This window comes from Hyperolius riggenbachi, chromosome 8 (genome assembly GCF_040937935.1).
Source record: "Hyperolius riggenbachi isolate aHypRig1 chromosome 8, aHypRig1.pri, whole genome shotgun sequence".
NCBI classification, from domain to species: domain Eukaryota; kingdom Metazoa; phylum Chordata; class Amphibia; order Anura; family Hyperoliidae; genus Hyperolius; species Hyperolius riggenbachi.
In genome coordinates this window covers 197,059,235-197,080,849 of record NC_090653.1, presented here as the reverse complement: position 1 = coordinate 197,080,849, position 21,615 = coordinate 197,059,235, and the positions used below count along the sequence as shown (strand labels likewise).

Below are 21,615 nucleotides of genomic sequence, written 5' to 3'. Positions count from 1 at the left end.
ACATCCTACCCCCTCTCCCTGCAGGTGTCCCTGAGGAGCTTGCAGCTGCAGCACAGCAATCTGTCTTTACTCACCGTGCTGCTGTAAAGTGTCACTACTGGATGGGTGAGTAGCGCAGAGATCTGCTGTGCATCCAAAAACACAGGAGGTGGGGCGCCACATCAAATTTAGGAAGTAACACAGTGCCATGCACTGCCTGCAGAGATTTGTGATGCTGGTTGTTCAGCTGATTCTTTGTCAGATCTAATGGCACCCCCGTAGTGGCGTAGCAATAGGGGATGCAGAGGTTGCAAGCACACCAAAGTCCCTGGACTAGAGGGGCCCTCCTTGATCCATCTTATTAACTTTTCATTGGTACTATGCTGGTATTGAATACCTCTATATGTGCATTGCATAATGGTTATCCTAAACAAACTGTTTCCTTTGTCTATTACACCTCTCTGACACTGCGGCTGTCCTTGGTAGGCTTTGGGGCTCCATATCAATAGAGTGCTCTGGGCCCCATGTGACACTCGCACTGGGGCCCCATGCTCTGTAGTTTCGCCACTGCACCTCCGTACTGAATTGCCCTCCCGGCCAGCGCCTGGAATGTCTGCGCAGAAAAACGTCAATATCTATACCACAAACACAGAGAAGAAATTATCCTTGTATGCTGAATGTCTTGTTTTTTTTTTTTTTCATTTCCTATTTTTAAGGAAAAAATTATAGTTACAATAATTTTACTTTTATTTGTTTCTTTTAGATCACCTCAGTTTGCCCACAGTGTCACACATGTCGACCTCTATTAAGGCACCAACCTCCTCCGGTTTCTCTGCGGTCTTTTCAACCACAAAGGATTCCACTTCCGAACCCTATAACCCGTCAGAGAACTCTGAGTCTGTCAGTCTGTGCTACCTCCATCTACGGGACACAGAGGGAAGAGATGTTAACCAGAATGTCATCAAGGAGGAGGCCAGACCAAGAACAAAATCTGATCCTACACCCAAGGGGTCATCAAACCAATCTGGAACAGAGGGGCCAGAGGATTCGACCGAAGTCAGCAGGTCCCGTTCCTTCACCATGGACAGCCAGGTGAAAACAGAGAGCACCCAATATTACTGTGACTCCTGCAAAGCCAAAATGAAAAGTCAATCAGGGGGAGGTGGTATGGATATGAAATGTATGAATTCATGTGGGTCATCTATATGTAGAGACAATTCAGTGGACCTCATATCCTTGCCACCTCCCGGTCACAAAAAAGAAAAAGAGGAAGAAGACAGCAGGCAAAAAGAAGAGAGTTTGGTGGATGATAGGGATTTAGGTGAGACTGCAACCCTTTTGCCTTCTTCTGCGCCCCCTCCCCCAGGATTTGGAGACAACAGTTCAGATGAGGAGGACCCAAAGTGGATAAAAGGAAAGATCAAGGAAAAAGGCAGAGAACAGAAAAAAACTAGTGTTACGCCTGTATTTGGCTATGAGGAGTTACCAGTCACCTTAATTGACAATGTTCAGACAAGGACAGTCAGTGACCATGCAAGAGAGCTGGATGATGCCCTGGTATCCACTCTACAAGCTCTTGAGGCTCTTGCTGCATCTGAGGATTTTCCCAACACTGCACCTCAGTCTACAGCAGGTTGGTTTAAAAATGTGTTTGCATTTTAACATTACTTTAGATAATAATTTAAACACTATGAAAAGTACTAAACCTGTGTTCAGTGAACTAAATATGGGATCTGCAACATTTACCTTGGGTTTGATATGTATTTATGTAGATTGCAAATTCCTTGACAAATACTGTATTATTATTATTTTAAATAGTTCACTATAGGCACTCTACAAATATTTTACAAAACCATTTTCCACTAGCGGCGATTGCGATGCTAAATCACAAATCGCTAGTGATTTTTAAATCGATACGGTTTGCATATTAACATAGGAATCGCAGTAGTGGAAATTACCTACCGCAATTCGTTTTTTAATAAAGCGCGATCGTGCCGCGGAGCGATTTTTGTCGCTATTTTGCTATGCAGTGCATTGCATAGGAAAATAACAATCGCTGGGAAAATTTAGGACTTTGCTGAATGGCAATCGACAGCATTTAGTGCAAACGCTAGCGATTGCTAGTGGAAAAGGGCCCTTAATGGATAAAACAAGAGCAGTACAGATTAAAGTACAACTAAATCAATATAATAACTAACCTTGTACTAGGTACACATAAGTGGGATAATCAGCAAATACTGTTGTACCTAGATAGAATAGGAGAGGAGTCCTTACCTTTACACACAAGATTTAGGCAGCATTGAAATGGAGCAAGAGAGATTGCAACGATCATTGCCAGAAAGTGAGGGGGGTAGTATGACTGTAGGCAATGTTGTCAGGATATAAATGTGAATACAAGTGTGGTTTCAGCCCTCCATTATATAATCTTACATTAGGGTGTCAACTGATAGTGCCGTTATGTTTTTTACCTGATAGTGCTTTCTGTGCTTTGTTGTCCTCCAGTTATTCCCTCATTTGTATTCCACACCTATTGACCCCTGCTAGTGCTCCTTGTATTATACTGTCCCCTACTAGTGTCTCCTGTATTATGTTGATCCATAGTTTTCCTCCATCTACTGTATATTGCTGTATGATACTTTTTTCTTTGTCTATTGTCTAATGATAGTGCCATCTATGATATGTTGTCACCTGATTGTGCCTTCCCTGTATATTAATAAAACACTAGTGGAAGCACCCGATATATACAACAACTAACTAACAACATTTGTAAAACCCTTTTCTCTCGTAGGAGTCAGACTCAAAACACATAAGCATGGCTCAGACCAGTATTTGATTGCTTGGTAAATCTTAGTATAGAGGAAGTCTGCAAATGCCAGGCTAAACAGGTGGCTTTTCAGTCTGGATTTAAATAACTCCAGGGATGGGGTTGTCTTTACTGAGTGTGGGAATTTCAAAGGGCAGGGCAGCATGACATAAAGCTCTGGCTCCAAAGGTTTTGAGGTGCACGTTGAGAGTGACCAAGTTTATGGATTCTGCTGATCTTAGGTTGTGAGAGGGGTGGTGCAGTTTCAGCAAGTCCTTTATTTATCCTGGGCCCAAATTGTGTAGGGATTTGAATGTCAAAAGTCCAGTCTTCAAGAGAATTCTTTATTTTACAGGTGTGCAGCGAGCAAAGAATCTGTGTAATGTGACAGTGGCAAGGCTGGCTTGTTAGCAATCTGGCAGCAGCATTCTGTTATAATTGCAGTTAGTACAGCTCCTTGTTTGGGAGGCCTGCATAGAGGACATTGCAGTAATTCAGCCGTGCTGTGATCAAGGTGTGAACTGGGGTTGGAAGATCCTTTACCCTCCTGGCGGTTAATTTTTTTTGCCACTTAGGCAAAAATGCTTTTTTTTTTAATTTTTCTTTTTTGTTTCATGTAAAGCTACCAGAGTGGTAGCTACATGAAACACCACTAGAGGGCGCATGTGTCCCTCTAGTTCGATCGTCGCCGGCAACAATAGCAAACAGGGGAACGCGTATATAACGCGATCCCCTGTTTGGCTTCTCCTGTCGCCATGGCGACGATCAGAATGACGTCATGGACGTCAGCCGACGTCCTGACGTCAGACGTCTCCGATCCAGCCCATAGCGCTGCCCGGAACTCATTGGTCCGGGCAGCGCAGGGCTCTGGCGGGGGGGGGGGGGGGGCCCTCTTGCGCCGCTGCGTGCGTACAGCAATTTAAAGTGCGCAAATCGCCCCACCAGGGGCTGAGATATCTTCCTGCGCGGCATAGCCCGAGCTCAGCTCAGGCTTACCGCCAGGAAGGTTAAGGCTGGTTTCACAGTGGGACGTTACAGGCGCACGTTAGAGCAGCCTGTAACGCACCCCACCGCACAGTAATGAAAAATCAATGGGGCTGTTCACAGTGCCCACGTTGCGTTACATTGTAACGCTGCGTCACAAGACAACGTACTGCATGCAGTACTTTAGACGCGGCTGAGCCGCGTTAGACTGCTTGCACATGCTCAGTAATCTTGTGGAGGAGCGGTGAGCGGCCAGGCACATGGCTAATTAATATGCACTGCACGTTGTGACGTGCAGTGTTTACTTTCTGGAGCGGCCGCTCTGTGCGGCGATTGGCCGGCGGGACCACGTGATGCCGCATGCGCACAAGAGTGCGCATCACAGCATCACTGACGCCAGAGTGAGCTGCACAACGCGGCTCACTCTGACGTCCAGATCCAGCACCACCAGGCGTTCCGTTAGGGGGACGTTATGCGACCTTAACGCCCCCTCTAACGCAACGTCCTGGTGTGAAATTAGCCTAAGGGGATTAAGATGTTAAATTTTTTTAATGTTTCTTAGATGAAAGTTAGAGATGGCTCAAACCTCGGATTTTAGGTTCACGAACCTCGAACGCGAACTTCCGCAAAAGTTCGGGTTCGCGCGAACTTCGGGAACCGCAATAGACTTCAATGGGGAGGCGAACATTGAAAACTTGACATCACCCTCAAATGCACTTTAAAGCATACTTTACAGCTTGCAGTGGAAGTGCTGCATCCTTTATGCCTTCTGGTGATTTGGTAACATCTCCGCCACATTGTGCTTATACCAAGGATCTAGTAGCGTTGCCACCCAGTACAGGTCATTCCCCTTGAGCTTTTTTATACGGGGGTCCCTCAACAGGCTGGACAGCATGAAAGCCCCCAACTGCACAGTCGCATGCCGACGTACTAGCCATTTCCTCTTGCTCTTCCTCAGTGATGTCAGGTAAGTTCTCCTCCTCCTCCCAGCCACAAACAATACCATGGGAAAGGTGAGCAGCACAAGCCCCCTGCGACGCCTGCTGCGGTTGTTCTTCCGCCTCCTCCTCAAAAAAAAACCACCTTCCTCATCTGACTCCTCTTCCCCAGGTGACTCTTCCTCCTCCTCCCCCCTCCTCTGTGCTGCCGCAGGTGTTGAAGAAACATCTAGTTCTGCTGATGATTGTTCCCACCCTTCCACCTCTTCCTGGTCATGCTCGTCCACAGCTTGATCCACCACTCTACGCACAGCATGCTCCAGGAAGAAAGCATATGGAATCAAGTCGCTGATGGCACCTTCACTGCGACTCACCAAGTTGGTCACCTCCTCAAATGGACGCATGAGCCTGCTGGCATTACGCATGAGTGTCCAGTACTTTGGCAACAAAATGCCCAGCTCCCCAGAGCCTGATCTTTGACCCTAGCTGTTCAGATAGTCGTTGATGGCTTTCTCCTGTTGTAGCAGGTGGTCGAACTTCAGGAGTGTCGAATTCCAGCGAGTCGGGCAAGTTGTTCCTCCGCTGAAAATCGGCCAAGCGCGCCATGGCCGTGTAGGACCACCTGAAATGCCCAAACACCTTCCTGGACTGCTTCAGGACATCTTCTAAGCCTGGGTACTTAGACAGAAATCTTTGAATTACTAGATTCAGCACATGTGCCATGCAGGGTACATGTGTCAACTTTCCCAAACTCAAAGCCAAAATGAGAATGCTGCCGTTGTCACACACCACGCTGCCAATCTCCAGTTGGTGCAGGGTCAGCCACTGTTCCACCTGTTTGTTCAGAGCAGCCAGGAGAGTTGCTCCAGTGTGACTCTCGGCTTTGAGGCAAGACATGTCCAAGATGGCATGACACCATCGTACCTGGCATTCAGCATAGGCCCTGGGGAGCTGGGGGTGTGTAGCTGGAGAGGAGATTGCAGCACCAGTAGAGTAGCACTGCCACTCAGCCAAGGAGGAGGAGGAGGCTGACAGCGAAGAGGATGTAGCAGGAGGAGTAGAAGGAGAAAAAGAGGAGGTCGCAGCAGGCCTGCCTGCAAGCCGTGGAGGTGTCACAACTAGGTCCGCTGCACAGCCATGTACTCCCTGCTTGCCAGTGGTCACCAGGCTGACCCAATGGGCCGTGTAAGTAATGTACCTGCCATGACCGTGCTTTGCAGACCAGGCATCCAGGGTCAGATGGACCCTTGACCCAACACTGTGTACCAGAGATGACACCACTTGCCTTTCTACTTCATGGTACAGTTTGGGTATCGCCTTTTTTGAGAAATAATTGCAGCCTGTTATCTTCCACTGTGGTGTCCCAATCGCCACAAATTTCTGGAAGGCCTCAGAGTCCACCAGCTAGTATGGTAACACCTGGCGAGCTAACAGTTCCGCCAAGCCAGCTGTCAGACGCCGGGCAAGGGGATGACTGGCAGACATTGGCTTCTTTTGCTCAAAGATTTCCCTCATGGACACCTGGCTGCTGTGTGCAGAGGAGCAGTAACCGCTCAAGGTGAGAGGCGGAGTGGAGGAGGGTGGCTGTGAAGGTGGTCTTCCCTGCCATTTGTGCTTTCGTAAGGCAGTTGTCCCTACGCGGGTCTGGGCCTTTCCACGGCTCAATTTCTGGTGGCAGAGAGTACAGATGGCATTGCTCATATCTGAGGCAGACATGCAGTGACTGGTATTACAAATGTGCAGCTGTCTCACACACACAGGTACCGTGAACAGGTATGCAGTGACTAGTATTGCAAATGTGCACTTGTCACACACACAGGTACCATGAACAGGTATGCAGTGACTAGTATTACAAATGTGCAGCTGGCACACACGTGCAGTGAAAAGGTAGGCACTGAATGTGCTGGACCTGGCAGTGGCACAGCACAGTAGGAATTAGCAAGGGCCAGCTACGACTGACTGACACTATGCAAGTGTCAGTGGGCCACACAGAAAAAAAAAAAAAACAACACAGATCAGAAGAACAACATTAGCTCTCAAAAGAGCTGTTGTGGGGTGCTTTTTAGCAATAAATATCAGCAAGGAGCAAGCTAACAAGCCTAACAAGAGCCTAACTAAGCTTTCTCTATGTCTACAGCAGGTTCCTCTCCCTTCTCTAATTACTGCAGCCACACCGAGTGAGATAATGGCCGACGCAGCTGCCTTATATGGGGGGGGGCTCCAGGAGGGAGTGTAGCCTGATTGGCTGCCCTGTGTTTGCTGACTGTGATGTAGAGCAGGGCTTTTCAACCCTGTTCTCAAGTACCACCAACAGTGCATGTTTTGTGGAAATCCACAGAGGTAGTTAATCAGCTCTGCTGCGACACTAATTACCTCACCTGTGATTGTGTGTGGTTTCCTGCAAAACATGTACTGTTGGTGGGCCTTCTGGACAGGGTTGAAAACCCCTAATGTAGAGGGTCAAAGTTGAGCCTAATGATGTAGTATAGGGGGCGGGTCGAACGCGCATAAAGTTCACGGTTCACCGCAAACGTGAATCACCGAAGTTCGCGCGAATAAGTTTGCAGTCGAACCGTTCGGGCCATCTCTAATGAAAATAGGAATATTTGACTAAAGCTGAGATTTTGTTTTTGAAGCTCAATTCCCCATCGATTAGCACATGCAAATTCTATTGAACTAATGTACTATGGAGAGGCAGTGTGTACCTTTCCTCTCCTGAAGAAAAAGCCAAATTAAGTGGAAACGTTTTTATTCAATCAAGCACTTAAAAGACAATGCATTTCATGGGCGCTGGCCCACTTCCTCAGGTCAATACAGTGCCTTGGTAAAGAACTGGGTAAGCGTGAGCACCTCTCATATTTGATATTATTGTTTTATTGTTCTTAGTTTCATACCTCTACAAGAGGTTATAGTATTTTAGTGTACCTGAGAAACTCTAAGGAGAGTGACCAACCATCAGCACCTGCATAGCAGACGTGGAAAACCGAGCAGGGGCGGGCATTTTTTCGCAGACTCTGATGGTGGTTGCAAGTTGTTGAATCCCCCCTTTATTTATTTATTGTATTTATAAAGCGCCAACATATTACGCAGCGCTTTTGTGAGTATAAAACACCTACATTGTATTACCCAACCTTATACCTAATAATACTGCACCATTGGGCTCTTGATCCTCTCATCCTTTAAACCCTTGGAAGTTATTTATAACAACGAAGAGTCGCCCCTTCATTACTGCTTCCTTTTATATTACCCCCTGATAATGCACCCTATAACATGATGGTTCCTGATAGTGTGCCATGTGTTATGCTGCCCCATGATAGTTCACTCTTTACTCTCACCATCTCCAGAGTGTTCTGAGAAAGAGCAAACCAGTGATATTATGAAGCATGTACAGAGGGACACTTCTGGACAGAACCAAGAGCAGAAGGAGGCCTAGAAGCTCATTCAGAAGAAGAGGATAGTGACAAGCAAATCAATATGCTTCTCCACTGTTTCCATGTATGATTCTGTAGTTGAGGGGTAAAGACAGTTGATTAGCACTTTACCCCTTATGTGGTCTTGATTGACATGTAGATTGCAATTAATGGGGTGCCAAACCATGAAATAAAGCAGATACAGGTGGTAGGGAAGGGAAGAGAAGAGATAGATTTGGAGCTAAGGTCCTGAATAATTAATGTTTTAGTAAGGTTGAACTAACCATCACAAATAACCACTGGTCACCACACCTTGGAGTGATAACAGTCCTGTACTCCATTTGCAGGAGTTTTGTAATGGTTGAAGGAACAACTACAGTGGGATGCGAAAGTTAATCAACATGATTTTCCTGTATAAATTGTTGCTTGTTACGATAAAAAATGTCAGTTAAATATATCCTATAGGAGACACATACAGTGATATTTGAGAAGTGAAATGAAGTTTATTGCATTTACAGAAAGCGCACAAAAATTGTTTAAATAAAATTAGGCAGGTGCATAAATTTGGGCACTGTTGGCATTTTATTGATTCCAAAACCTATAGACTGAATTATTGGAACTCAAATTGGCTTGGTAAGCTCAGTGACCCCTGACCTACATACACAGGCAGGGGCGTAACTAAAAGCCCCCGGGCCCCCCTGCAGAAATTGTGAGCGGGCCTTCCTCCCCCCAGGGCCCCCCGGGGCCCGCTCGTGGCTGTTTTGGGGGGCTGGAGGGGTCGCAGCATGAGGGGAAAGCTATGGCCACACTCGGTGGGGAGGGGGGGGAGGTCCCCCCCCCTCCCTCACCTCGGGCTTTCCCCTATTTGCTCCCCTCCAGCTTCAATAGGCATATAAGTGCAGCGGGGCAGCAGCAGGCAAACATACCTTCCGTGCATCCGGACCCTTCTCGCTCTAATGACTGACGCTACTTCCTGTTTTATACAGGAAGTCGCGTCAGTCACTAGAGCGAGAAGTGTCCGCGCTGGAACGCACGGAAGGTATGTTTGCCTGCCGCTGCCCGCCGCTCCGCTGCACATACATAGCTACTGAAGCTGGAGGGGAGCGCAGAGGGGAAAGCCCAAGGTGAGGGAGGGGGAGGACCTTCCCCCCTCCCCGCCGAGTGTGGCCATAGCTTTCCCCTCATGCTGCGACCCCTCCAGCCCCCCAAAACGGCCATGAGCGGGCCCGGGGGGGGCTGCATCCCCTATTGATACGCCCATGTACACAGGTGAATCCAATTATAAGAAAGAATATTTAAGGGGGTCAATTGTAAGTTTCCCTCCTCTTTTAAATTTCTCTGAAGAGTAGTAACATGGGGGTCTCAAAACAACTCTCAAATGACCTGAAGACAAAGATTGTTCACCGTCATGGTTTAGGGGAAGGATTCAGAAAGCTGTCTCAGAGATTTCAGCTGTCTGTTTCCACAGTTAGGAACATATTGAGGAAATCGAAGACCACAGACTCAGTTTAAGTTAAGGCTCAAAGTGGCAGACCAAGAAAAATCTTGGATAAACAGAAGTGACGAATGGCGAGAACAGTCAGAGTCAACCCACAGACCAGCACCAAAGACCTACAACATCATCTTGCTGCAGTTGGAGTCACTGCATCGTTCAGCGCACTTTGCACAAGGAGATGCTGTATGCAGAGGAAGCCTTTTATCCACCCACAGCACAAACAGAGCAGCTTGAGGTATGCTAAAGCACATTTGGAAAAGCCAGCTTCATTTTCAAATAAGGTGCTGTGGACTGATGAAAATTAGTTATTTGGGCATAACAAGGGGCATTATGCATGGAGGGAAAACAACACCGCATTTCAAGAAACAACCTGCTACCTACAGTAAAATATGGTGGTTTCATCATGCTGCGTGGCCAGTGCTGGGGCTGGTAATCTTGTCAAAGTTGAAGGACGCATGGATTCCACTCAGTATCAGCAGATTCTGGTGACCAATGTCCAGGAATCGGTGACAAAGCTGAAGCTACACTGGGGCTGGATCTTTCAACAAGACAACGACCCTAAACACTGCACAAATTCCGCTAAGGCATTTATGCAGTGGAACAAGTACAATGTTCTGGAATGGCCATCTCAGTCCCCAGACCTGAATATAAATGAAAATCTGTGGTGTGAGTTAAAGAGAGCTGTCCATGGTCGGAAGCCATCAAACCTGAATGAACTAGAGATGCTATGTAAAGAGGAATGGTCCTATTTGAAGAGAGAAATGTGCGGCGGCCTGTTGCATCACAAGAATATTTCTATTTCGGAATTATGGCTTTTAAGTGTCTTAGTTGGAATGTAAGGGGTATCTTAGTTGGAATGTAAGGGGTATCAGTGAGGACGTCCTCACTGCCTACCAAGCGCTGCCTGGCCACCTACCCTGCCTGAAGCCTACGGAGGAACCTGGTGTCGGCTGACCTTTCCGGGAGGCAATACACAAGAGGGGCTATGTGGCTTAGTACATCCAGGGCTGGCTGAACACGTGTGCACACGTCTCCCCATGGACATCAGAGCAATTCCCATCACTAGTCTGGGCATATGGACTGATTGCAGTGGAGGATGCCATCATTGATGCAATTCATTCCCCTATAGCAACTGGACAAACGACAGCCGTTTACTGGTCTACTGAGTGGTGAGAGCCTCAGTGAGGCAGCTTGTTTATACTAACTGCATGTGCTGATGCACTAAACACTGCAGATCTATGTGAAGCTTCTCTTTCTGCTGAGACCTTTATGTGCTGTTGTGGATAAGCTTTTTGTGGGACCTTCTTTGCACTTGTGTTGCTACCTCCAGCTGCTGGTGTCCATTGTTGAGCAGAAGTATGATGGGATCCCAGGTGTGCTTGCTGAGTGAAGTGCAGGGGCGTCGCTAGCCCTGTTTTAGGGGGGCACGTGCCCCCAATCTGTCCTGGGGTGCCACGGATCTCCGCCCGGCCGCCCCCTCTGTCAAGACTCAGCGGCTCCCTCCAGCCGCCGCGTCACTGACAGTCTCAGACCTCAGGATCAGGCGGCGAGCCGGCGACCAATCGTGCGGGCGCTAGGACCCAGCGCCCGCACTGATATGCGGAAGTGACATCACTTCCGCATATCGAGCGGGTGCGTCCAGCGCCCGTTCGTACATCTGGTCGGGTCGCCGCTGATCCTGAGGTCTGCTGAGGGGTAGGGGGGGAGCGGCGGCGGCGGCTAGAGGGGGGGCCTCCCTGTCACTCACTCACTCACTCACTCCCTAAAGGGGCTCCCTGGCACGCACTCACTCCCTAAAGGGGCTCCCTGGCACGCACTCACTCCCTAAAGGGGCTCCCTGTCACTCACTCACTCCCTAAAGGGGCTCCCTGGCACGCACTCACTCACTAAAGGGGCTCCCTGTCACTCACTCACTGCCTAAAGGGGCTCCCTGTCACTCACTCACTCCCTAAAGGGGCTCCCCTGGCACTCACTCACTTCCTAAAGGGGCTCCCTGTCACTCACTCACTCCCTAAAGGGGCTCCCCTGGCACTCACTCACTGCCTAAAGGGGCTCCCTGTCACTGACTCACTCCCTAAAGGGGCTCCCTGTCACTCACTCACTCCCTAAAGGGGCTTCCTGTCACTCACTCACTCCCTAAAGGGGCTCCCCTGGCACTCACTCACTCCCTAAAGGGGCTCCCTGGCACGCACTCACTCACTCCCTAAAGGGGCTCCCTGGCACGCACTCACTCACTCCCTAAAGGGGCTCCCTGTCACTCACTCACTCCCTAAAGGGGCTCCCTGGCACGCACTCACTCCCTAAAGGGGCTCCCTGTCACTCACTCCCTAAAGGGGCTCCCTGTTACTCACTCACTCCCTAAAGGGGCTCCCTGGCACGCACTCACTCACTCCCTAAAGGGGCTCCCTGTCACTCACTCACTCACTCCCTAAAGGGGCTCCCTGTCACTCACTCACTGCCTAAAGGGGCTCCCTGTCACTCACTCACTGCCTAAAGGGGCTCCCTGTCACTCACTCACTTCCTAAAGGGGCTCCCTGGCACGCACTCCCTAAAGGGGCTCCCTGTCACTCAATCACTGCCTAAAGGGGCTCCCTGGCACTCACTCACTCCCTAAAGGGGCTCCCCTGGCACTCACTCACTGCCTAAAGGCGCTCCCTGTCACTCACTCACTCCCTAAAGGGGCTCCCCTGGCACTCACTCACTCCCTAAAGGGGCTCCCTGGCACGCACTCACTCACTAAAGGGGCTCTCTGGCACTCACTCACTTCCTAAAGGGGCTCCCTGTCACTCACTCACTCCCTAAAGGGCCTCCCTGTCACTCACTCACTTCCTAAAGGGCCTCCCTGTCACTCACTCACTCCCTAAAGGGGCTCCCTGTCACTCACTCACTGCCTAAAGGGGCTCCCTGGCACTCACTAACTGCCTAAAGGGGCTCCCTGGCACTCACTCACTGCCTAAAGGGGCTTCCTGTCACTCACTCACTGCCTAAAGGGGCTCCCTGGCACTCACTCAGTACTTAAAGGTGCTCCCTGTCACTCACTATCGGGGTCCCTGTCACTCACTACCTAACTGGAGGCGCCTGTCACTCACTAGCTAACCTGGGGGTCCCTGTCACTCACTACTTAACTTGGGGGGCTACCATATTAAGGGGGCATTCTGCCTATTTATGTGAAATGCTGTCTATTTATGTGCCTCATGACTGCTGAATGTGTCTTGTTGGGAGCCTTATGATTTGTTGGGGGCCTCATGATTGCTGAATTTGTCTTGTTGGGGGCCTCATGATTTGTTGGGGGCCTCATGATTGCTGAATTTGTCTTGTTGGGGGCCTCATGATTTGTTGGAGGCCTCATGATTGCTGAATTTGTCTTGTTGGGGGCCTCATGATTTGTTGGAGGCCTCATGATTGCTGAATTTGTCTTGTTGGGGGCCTCATGATTTGTTGGGGGCCTCATGATTGCTGAATATGTCTTGTTGGGGGTCACATGATTGCTAACTGCGAGACTATGGGAAAAGCTGAATCCTTATCAAATGAGACAATAGCATTAAACCTACTTTTTTAGCGTTTTAAAACAGAAAATAAAACTGGGAGGTTCTAAAAAATTGAATACATTTTTCAGGAGTAGGATGGATGAAATTGTTTATCTTCACAGTTTATTTTCAACTTGGATTTTCCATAATGTTCATGTATGAGTTAAAACGTTTGTACAGTATTTAGTTTAAATTGCTGTTGCCACTTTGCGATAGAGTTGCAGTTTGGGCACTCGGCCTCCAAAAGGTTCGCCACCACTGTCCTAATCTGATGTCCCACCATTGCTAGGTTCATGTAAATTTGTCTCCACCCGTTACCACACCTATATTCTGGTCCATGGCCCACCCATTTTTTGGTGCGGCGCGATAAGCACGCCGCACAACGTGATCGTCATATTTTTGGCACGCTAGCTGCAGTGTGCTGAATTCTGCTGCCTACAGTATGTACAGTATACGCTGTTCTCTAGTGCTTGCACTGTGTGCTGATTTACCTCCAGTGTGTACAGTGTAAGGTGTTACTCTGTGCCTTTATTGATTGTAAACCAGCTGTATTGTATGCTGATCCCTGCTACTTTCAGTATGTACAGTATTAGCTGTAAAGCCTGGTACACACATACAATTTTGATTAGCCAATTTTAGCTCTGTTCATAAAATTCATTGTCTGTTGGCCCACTTACTGCACGGGGGTGGGAAAATTGGGGGTCAGTGATTGACCAATCAAAATTGTATGTGCGTATACATCTTTGATCTATGCCTATACTGATTGTAAATGATCGAAATAAAGGACAGGGGGCTCCGTCCAATATTTCGATGGGCAGGCCCGTTATCCATAGCTTACACCGCTGCTAAGTTCATGTACATTTGGCCCCACCCATGGCCACGCCCACTCACCTCATGGCCACGCCCATTTTTTGCCGCGGCGCGCCGCATGTACCTCCCCACCTGGTGCCCACAGGTGCCACTGATCTCCAAGGACCCTAGAAACGCCCCTGGTGAAGTGTGCTGTTAGTGTGAGCCCAGCCGGCTGCGCTATTAACATCTGCAGTGAGTGTTTTATGATTTTAAAGTAGCACTAAGTGTCGATACAGTGTTGTCCACATTTTTGAATCAAGTCTTTCTATATTTGAATTTGAAGCAGGGTCTGTCTACTATTGTATCTCCAGTATTTACTCTTACAGTCCTATGCTCCCACTTGGTGGTTTTTCATAATGACTATACCTGTTAAGTTCCAGGAACTATTTGTTTTCCCTAGTAGAAGGATCCTGGCATACGTGCTCGATTTGTCCAAGTGATCGTTTACAAGCTCTAAACAGATGTTGATAGCGTCATCGGTGGATCTGTTTGCTCTGTATGCAAACTGGAATGGGTCCAGTAGGGGGGTGGTGTCAAGCTTAATGTGGGACAGGACTACTCTTTCAAAGGTTTCCATGATGTTGGAGGTAAGGGCTACAGGCCTGAAGTTGTTGAGTTCAGAGATTCCCTGCTTTTTGGAGACCGGAATGATAGTAGACTGTTTGAAGCACGCGGGGACCTTGCCTTCCTGAAGGGATTTGGTGAAGATGGGGGTCAGGATGGGAGCCAGCTGCTGTGAGCATGTTTTCAGGCAGGCTGGTGACACCCCATCAGGCCCAGAGGCTTTCCTCACATTCAGTTTTGACAGGTGGAAGAGGACGTTAGCTTCACACACAGCTGGAGATGGTGGGGTCAGGTCTGGGACATGATCGCCTGTGGCTGTGGAGTGGGGCAGTAGCTATCTCAGGCTCCGCTGTTGCTGTCTGGTTTTCAAATCTACTGTAGAAGCTGCTTAGGTCCTCTGCTAGCTTGGCATTTGGTGTTGCCTGCTGAGGAGGGGGGGGGGGGGCTTGTAGTTCGTGACAACTTTGAGCCCTTTCCAGACAGCTCGAGGGTCCTTTGAAAGGAAGTTGCTTCTCAACCTATCCGCATACTCCTTCTTAGCGGCTCTTAGTTCTCGCTTCAGGTTGTTCCTTGCTGTCTTATAGTTCTCCTGATTGCCGGCCTTATACGCTGCTTCCTTGCTTCTCCTCAGTTGCCGTAGTTTGTTGGAGAACCACGGTTTATTGTTAGGGTAGACTTTGAAGGACTTGGTTGGTATGCAGGAGTCCTCGCAAAAGCTGATATATGAGGAGATGTTGTCTGCCCACTCATCCAGGTTTGTAGCTTCCAAGGCCTTCCAGTCAGTGCAGTCGAAACAGGCCTGAAGTTGGAAGTTTGGCCTCGCTCGACCACACTTTGGTAGACTTGAGAATGGGTTTCACTGACTCCAGGCGCCTCCTGTAGGTGGGGATCAGGTGGACGAGAGAGTGGTCGGAGAAGCCCAGTGCTGCCCGTGGTATGGCTTTGTAGGAATCTTTCAGCACTGTGTAACAATGGTCGAGGGTGTTCCGGCCCCTGGTGGGGCAGGCCACATGCTGGTAAAAAAAACGTGGCAGCTCATGGCGGAGATTGGCTCTGTTGAAGTCGCACATTACAATGAACAGCGAGTCCAGAAGGGATGACTCCCACTGTGTGATGGTGTCGCTCAAGTCTCGCAGGGCGTGTCTGACATCAGCATCTGGAGGGATGTACACTCCTATGAGGACAAGGGAGGAGAACTCCCTGGGCGAATATATCGGCCTGCAGTCGACTATCAGCAGTTCTAGCTCGGGGGAGCAACTCTTGGCTAGTACCGATGTGTTGAGGCATCATGATTGGCAGATATAAAAGCAGATACCGCCGCCCTTCTTCTTACCAGAGAGGGTGGTGCTGCGGTCTGCTCGTATTAAGCTGAAGTTGGGAAGCTGAAGGGCATTGTATGGGATGTCATCATGTAGCCACGTCTCTGTGAAGCAGAGGATTGGGGTGTTGCTGCTGAGTTCCCTCTTGCCACTTAGAAGACGGAGTTCATCTAGCTTGTTAGGGAGGGAGCGGACGTTTGCCAGGAGGACTGAGGGGATCGCTGACCTCAGCCCTCTACTTTTGAGTCTCACCTGAGTGCCTGCCCGGCAGCCCCTCTTCCGTCGACGTGCAGGGGGCGCATTGAGTGAGCCTGCAATTTGTTGGGCATGGTTCCATACCTCGTTGTATAGCAGCCTCACCCCTGGGTGGGTGCCACATGTTTCCCACTGAAGGAGCTGTACTCTGGAGTAGATGCTGCGCTGGGGTGGCATAGGGGGAGCAGCTGTGTGTGGCAGCTGGAGAAGTGGGGCAGTGGTGCTTATTGACCAGGAACAAACCAGCATGTAATAACAGACAGACCATACTGTGGCAGACCGCCGGGCGCAAGCTCAATATCTGGCATAGCAGCGGGCAGATCAGAACAGGAGGAGGGATGATAAGTGAGCAAGCGTAACAGACAGTCAATCTTTTCATAGGCAGCTTAGTGTAGTGAGTATGGCTGCATCAGTCTGATCAGAAAGCAGTGCACCAGGTGTGAGTGTCTTTACCAGTTTGTAGTGTGGCGGACTAGCAGGGTATGGGCTAAGTAGTTGGCAGAGCAGTGGGGGTAATAGTGGGTGGCAGACAGATCACAGCAGCTATTCACAGTTCAGTGCAGTGACAGGGAGCAGTGATGGTTGGAGATTTGTAAATAATGTGGTGTATGTTGCACAGGTAGCAGTACAGGCAGTACTGATTGTAATCAGCGACTCAGGGCTGTGGTGCAGGCAGTGTGGGTAGACAGCAGTATCAGCAGCACAGCCAGACTATAGCAGCCAGGGGGGTGTAAGGTGGCAAGGGACTGCAGAAGCTGTCTATTTGCGGGCTTACCTCGCAGATGGGCTGATGTGGAAGAGGCGCCTGGGGACAGGGGCCCAGTAATCAGCCGTCGTGTGCAAGTATGGTGGTGGCCAGTGAAGCAGGCTGGCTGTGGATGCTTTCGGGTCCAGATGGTGAGTGGGAGGCAGATGATGCGCTCAGCGGTGGCTTGGCTGATGTAGCAGCGCGGATTGGCTGTTGCTCTGCGGTGTGCGCTTCTCCCTTTGGGATCGCTCTGGCGTTAGAGCAGGGGCACTCTGTGGAGGCCGCAGCTGTTGCCGCCCACATCACTGGGCGTGGCCAGGACCGCCTAACGCCAATTGGCGTAAAGTCCTGGGGCTGTGTTTTGCAGGAGATCGCGCGCAGGGTGCGCGCGCATCTCCTGCTTGGTGGGCAGTCTCCGAGCTGAAGCCTATGACAGCTGATCACGGGGATTGGCTAGCGGGGGAGGGAGGGAGGGGGTTTACAACTAATAAAAAAAAAACGAAATATTTGACAAAAAAAATCAAATAAACAAACACACATAAACAAACAAACAAACAAACATTGGGGGGGGGGGGGGGGGGGCGATCAGACCTCACCAACAGAGAGCTCTGTTGGTGGGGAGAAAAGGAGGGAAGAATCACTTTTGTGCTGTGTTGTGTCGCCCTGCAGCTTGGCCTTAAAGCTGCAGTGGCCAAGTTAATCAAAAATTGCCTGGTCTTTAGGTGGGTTTAACACTGCCGTCCTCAAGAGGTTAAAGAAATTCACTCCAGCTATTTATTGTCTCCAAAAGAACCATTTAACCAAAGATAAAATTAGCTGGCTAAATAGTCAATGGGTTTCTCGCTCTTTCCATTCAATGCATACATCATATTCAAGGGACGTCTCCATATTAATTAATTCAGGAATAGAATACGAACATATCCATGATGTAATAGATTCTGAAGGTAGATATGTAATATTACATGGAAAATTCTATAAAAGAGAATGCACCATGATTGCTATATATATTCCTCCTTCTTATTCCTTTGTCACAATTAAACTGCTGCTTCCATACTTAAGTGATAAAAGTAATCTTCCTCTTTTGATAGTTGGAGATTATAACTGTTGTCTAGATTTAAAGTTGGACAAATTGGGATTTAAAGGAGACACCCTTAGGTATACGAACCTATATAGAACTTTAGGTGAACTGTGCCTAGTAGAGTTTTGGAGATCGAGAAACGTTGACCTTACTGAGTTTTCCTGCTTTAATCAAACACAAATGACATTATCTAGAATTGATTTTGCTGTGGCTAATTAGGCCATGTTTCAATGTCTTAAGGAGGTACATTATGAGGCGAGGGGTTTATCGGATCACTCATCTATGGTGATCTCTGTGCAAATTTGATGATTTGTTCCCTGTAAGTAGGCCTCCCTGGAAGATGAACACCTTTTGGTTCCCACTCATTACTTCTCACATTGAGATAATGAAAAAAATGAGAGGATTTTTTTTTAAAGAGAATTAGTCTCCTTTAGTGTCCCATTGGACTTGGAAGGCATTTAAAGCATTTATCCATGGGTTGTTTATTCAAGCAATCAATGGTAAATCTGAGTCTACTGAATGGGAGAAAATGCATAAGTTAGCAGTGTCAGAGGCTGAAAAACGGTATATCAGTAATCCCACTGATACTCATAAATGAGAGTGGTTGGCAACCCAAGAACAGTATCAAAAATTGATCCTTAGCAAGTCTAACCAGAAAAGATTTTTTGTAAAACAGGCGTTCTTTGACCAGGGGCACCAGGCAGGGCATCGACTGGCAACTATTGTACGAGCACAGCAGGGATCTAATTTTATTTCTTTACTCAAAAGCCCTATGGAAAACCTGGTTGATCACCCAACAGATATTTTAAAAGAACTTTGAAGATACTATGCTGACCTTTACTCTTCTAGACTGTCATGTTCCATTGATGAGATAAATGATTTTGTAAAAGATATTCCTTTGGCCAAATTATCAGAGGAGGATAGGCAATTTATTGGAGGCTTCCCTGACTTTGGATGAGTTAGAAATTGCTGTGGCTTCTACGGCAAATAACAAAGCCCCGGGTACAGACAGACTCCTATTTGAAACATATAAACAGTATTCCGAAATATTATTGCCCAAACTATTAGAAATGGCCACTAGGGCACAAGAGGTGGGACGCTTACCTCCTTCCATGGATGTAGCTACAATAGTCCTTATCCCCTATATCTGATAAGGACTTGTTGCTGGCTGAATCCTATCGCCCAATTTCATTGTTGAATACAGACATCAAAATTATATCAAAGGCCTTGTGTAATGATCGCTGCTGCAGCAGCTATTACTGGAAGTAGTAGTGCTGCAGCTCAGGCAGTTCTGATCTATTTCCATGCAAGCTGCATAGATTTGTCTGTCTTTCCCTGCTGTCAGCTTGTGACTGATTATCATTCACCTGTGTGGGAATCTGCATGTCTGCTCCCATTGGATGACCTCAGTATAAAGATCTGCTTCCTGCAGGGTTTCCTTGGGTTTTCATAGCTTCAGCTTAAGCCTGCCTTGCTGTCGCTTTAGCCCCCGATCGTGTTTCTTGTTATAAAGATACTTTGCTGGTCTTTGCATCATATATTGGTTCATTGCCAATATATATGCATACCAGCACGTTTATTATTTTCCTTGTATTTGTGTTACGTTGATACACCAGTGTCGCTGATGTATACGTACACGAACTGTTTATATCCTGTGTGCAATTAGTCAGCTTTCCAGCACGTTTTGGTAGGTTGCGCGTACCGTGACCACCCGTGCTGAGGTAGTTACCCTGCTTCTGGTTCTGTTTGTGGATTGCGTTCATCTCTGCGAAGAGATAATGAATCCTTCTGAATCCTGTTCTGTTACTGTTTGTGGATTGCGTTCATCTCTGCGAAGAGATAACGAATCCTTCTGAATCCTGTTCTGTTACTGTTTGTGGATTGCGTTTATCTCTGCGAAGAGATAGCGAATCCTTCTGAGTCCTGTTCCCTGTATTACTCCAGTCCTAGTCAGCGTTCCTGCTTATGTCATATATCGGTTCATTGCCGATATATACATATGTTAGTCAGACGTTACGAATAGTTTCATTGATAGCTGTAATTGTAATACGCTAGGAAAACATACTTATTGTATATTTATCTGTGTTACGTTCATCTATCTTAATCCTGCTATTTTCTGACTATCCTGTCCTGTCTTTGTGAGGCACGCCATCGCCGCATCGCATTGGCTGCCTCATTCCAGTCTGTCTGGTTTTGGACGCTTGCGGTCGCTAAGTAGCCGCTAGCTAGCAAGCGTTCATTCTGTCTACCTGTCCTGATCTCCTCAGTTCTGGTTTATGCGCTCAGCGCTACTTTGCGCTGAGACGTTATAACGAAAGCATTGTTTGTGGCTGTCAGATCTGCACCGGCTCTGTGCGCCACAATCTCCTATTGGAGTCAGTCCTCCCCTCCACTATACTAGGGATAGCCTGTTTCCTGGTGCTAGTGTGTGTACCTCCTCCACGCCAGCTCATGCGTTGCATGCTGACTGTGGAGAATACACCACCAAGCCTTACACCTTGGCTAACAGATTATCTAAGGTAATCAAAACATTGATTTCACCAGATCAGAGGTGATTTATGCCACAGAAAGCTACCGCAAACAACATTTGTCGGCTCTATCTAAATCTTCAAGCTCAAGCAGATAATGTGGGCAATAGGGCAATTCTTGCACTGGACATAGCCAAGGCCTTGGATAGTGTAGAATGGAAATATTTATGTGGGTTATTGGAACACATGAGATTTGGGCCATATTTTATCGGTTGGGTCAAGACCTTGTATCATTCACCCACTGCAATTATAAGAGCCAATGGCTCTGTGTCATCCCCATTTAGATTGCAGCGTGGCACTAGACAGGGGTGCCCCCTGTCACCACTGCTATTTGCAATTGCTATTGAGCTACTGGCAGAATGTGTTAAGGGTTCTCCTCATATTCCTGGGTTTCAATATGGCAATAATGAAGAAAAAAATTCGGTATACGCGGATGACACATTGTTATATCTGGCAGACACACAGTCCTCGTTAGCAGCTACTATTAACTTACTTCAAAAACTTAAAGAGACTCTGTAACATCAAAAAGATCCCCTGGGGGGTACTCACCTCGGGTGGGGTACTCACCTTGGGTGGGGGAAGCCTCCGGATCCTAATGAGGCTTCCAACGCCGTCCTCTGTCCCACGGGGGTCTCGCTGCAGCCCTCCAAACAGCCGGCGACAGACCCGACTGTAATTTCAATATTTACCTTTGCTGGCTCCAGCGGGGGCGCTGTGGCTGCTCTCGGCTCCGAACTACACGGAAATACCCGATCTGTCGGGTCCGCTCTACTGCGCAGGCGCCGGAAACTTGCGCCTGCGCAGTAGAACAGACCCGATGACGATCGGGTATTTCCGCCTACTTCGGAGCCGACAGCCGTCAGAGCGCCTGCGCAGGAGCCAGGAAGGTAAATATTGACGTCATCTTTCTCGGAGGGCTGCAGCGAGACCCCTGAGGGACGGAGGACGGCGTGGGAAGCCTCATTAGGATCCGGAGGCTTCCCCCACTCGAGGTGAGTACCCCCCAGGGGATCTTTTGACGTTACAAGTCCTGTATTATGCCAGTAGACCCCTTTGTAATACCTCCTATTGTAGTGAATTCTAAATTAAACGTAGTAGAGTCTTTTAACTACCTGGGTATAATTGTTTCCAGGGA

The 21,615-nt window shown here is 48.4% G+C and overlaps 1 protein-coding gene across 2 annotated transcripts in view; it reads left to right on the top strand.

Annotated features, from left to right (window-relative positions):
- FRMPD3 (FERM and PDZ domain containing 3) overlaps positions 1 to 21,615 on the top strand; it is a 281,016-nt gene that overhangs the window by 220,650 nt on the left and 38,751 nt on the right. For both annotated transcript variants that reach the window (XM_068248083.1, XM_068248084.1), the window contains one exon: positions 743 to 1,612. In XM_068248083.1, coding sequence (XP_068104184.1) covers positions 743 to 1,612 — 870 coding nt within the window. The remainder of the gene's footprint in view (positions 1 to 742; positions 1,613 to 21,615) is intronic.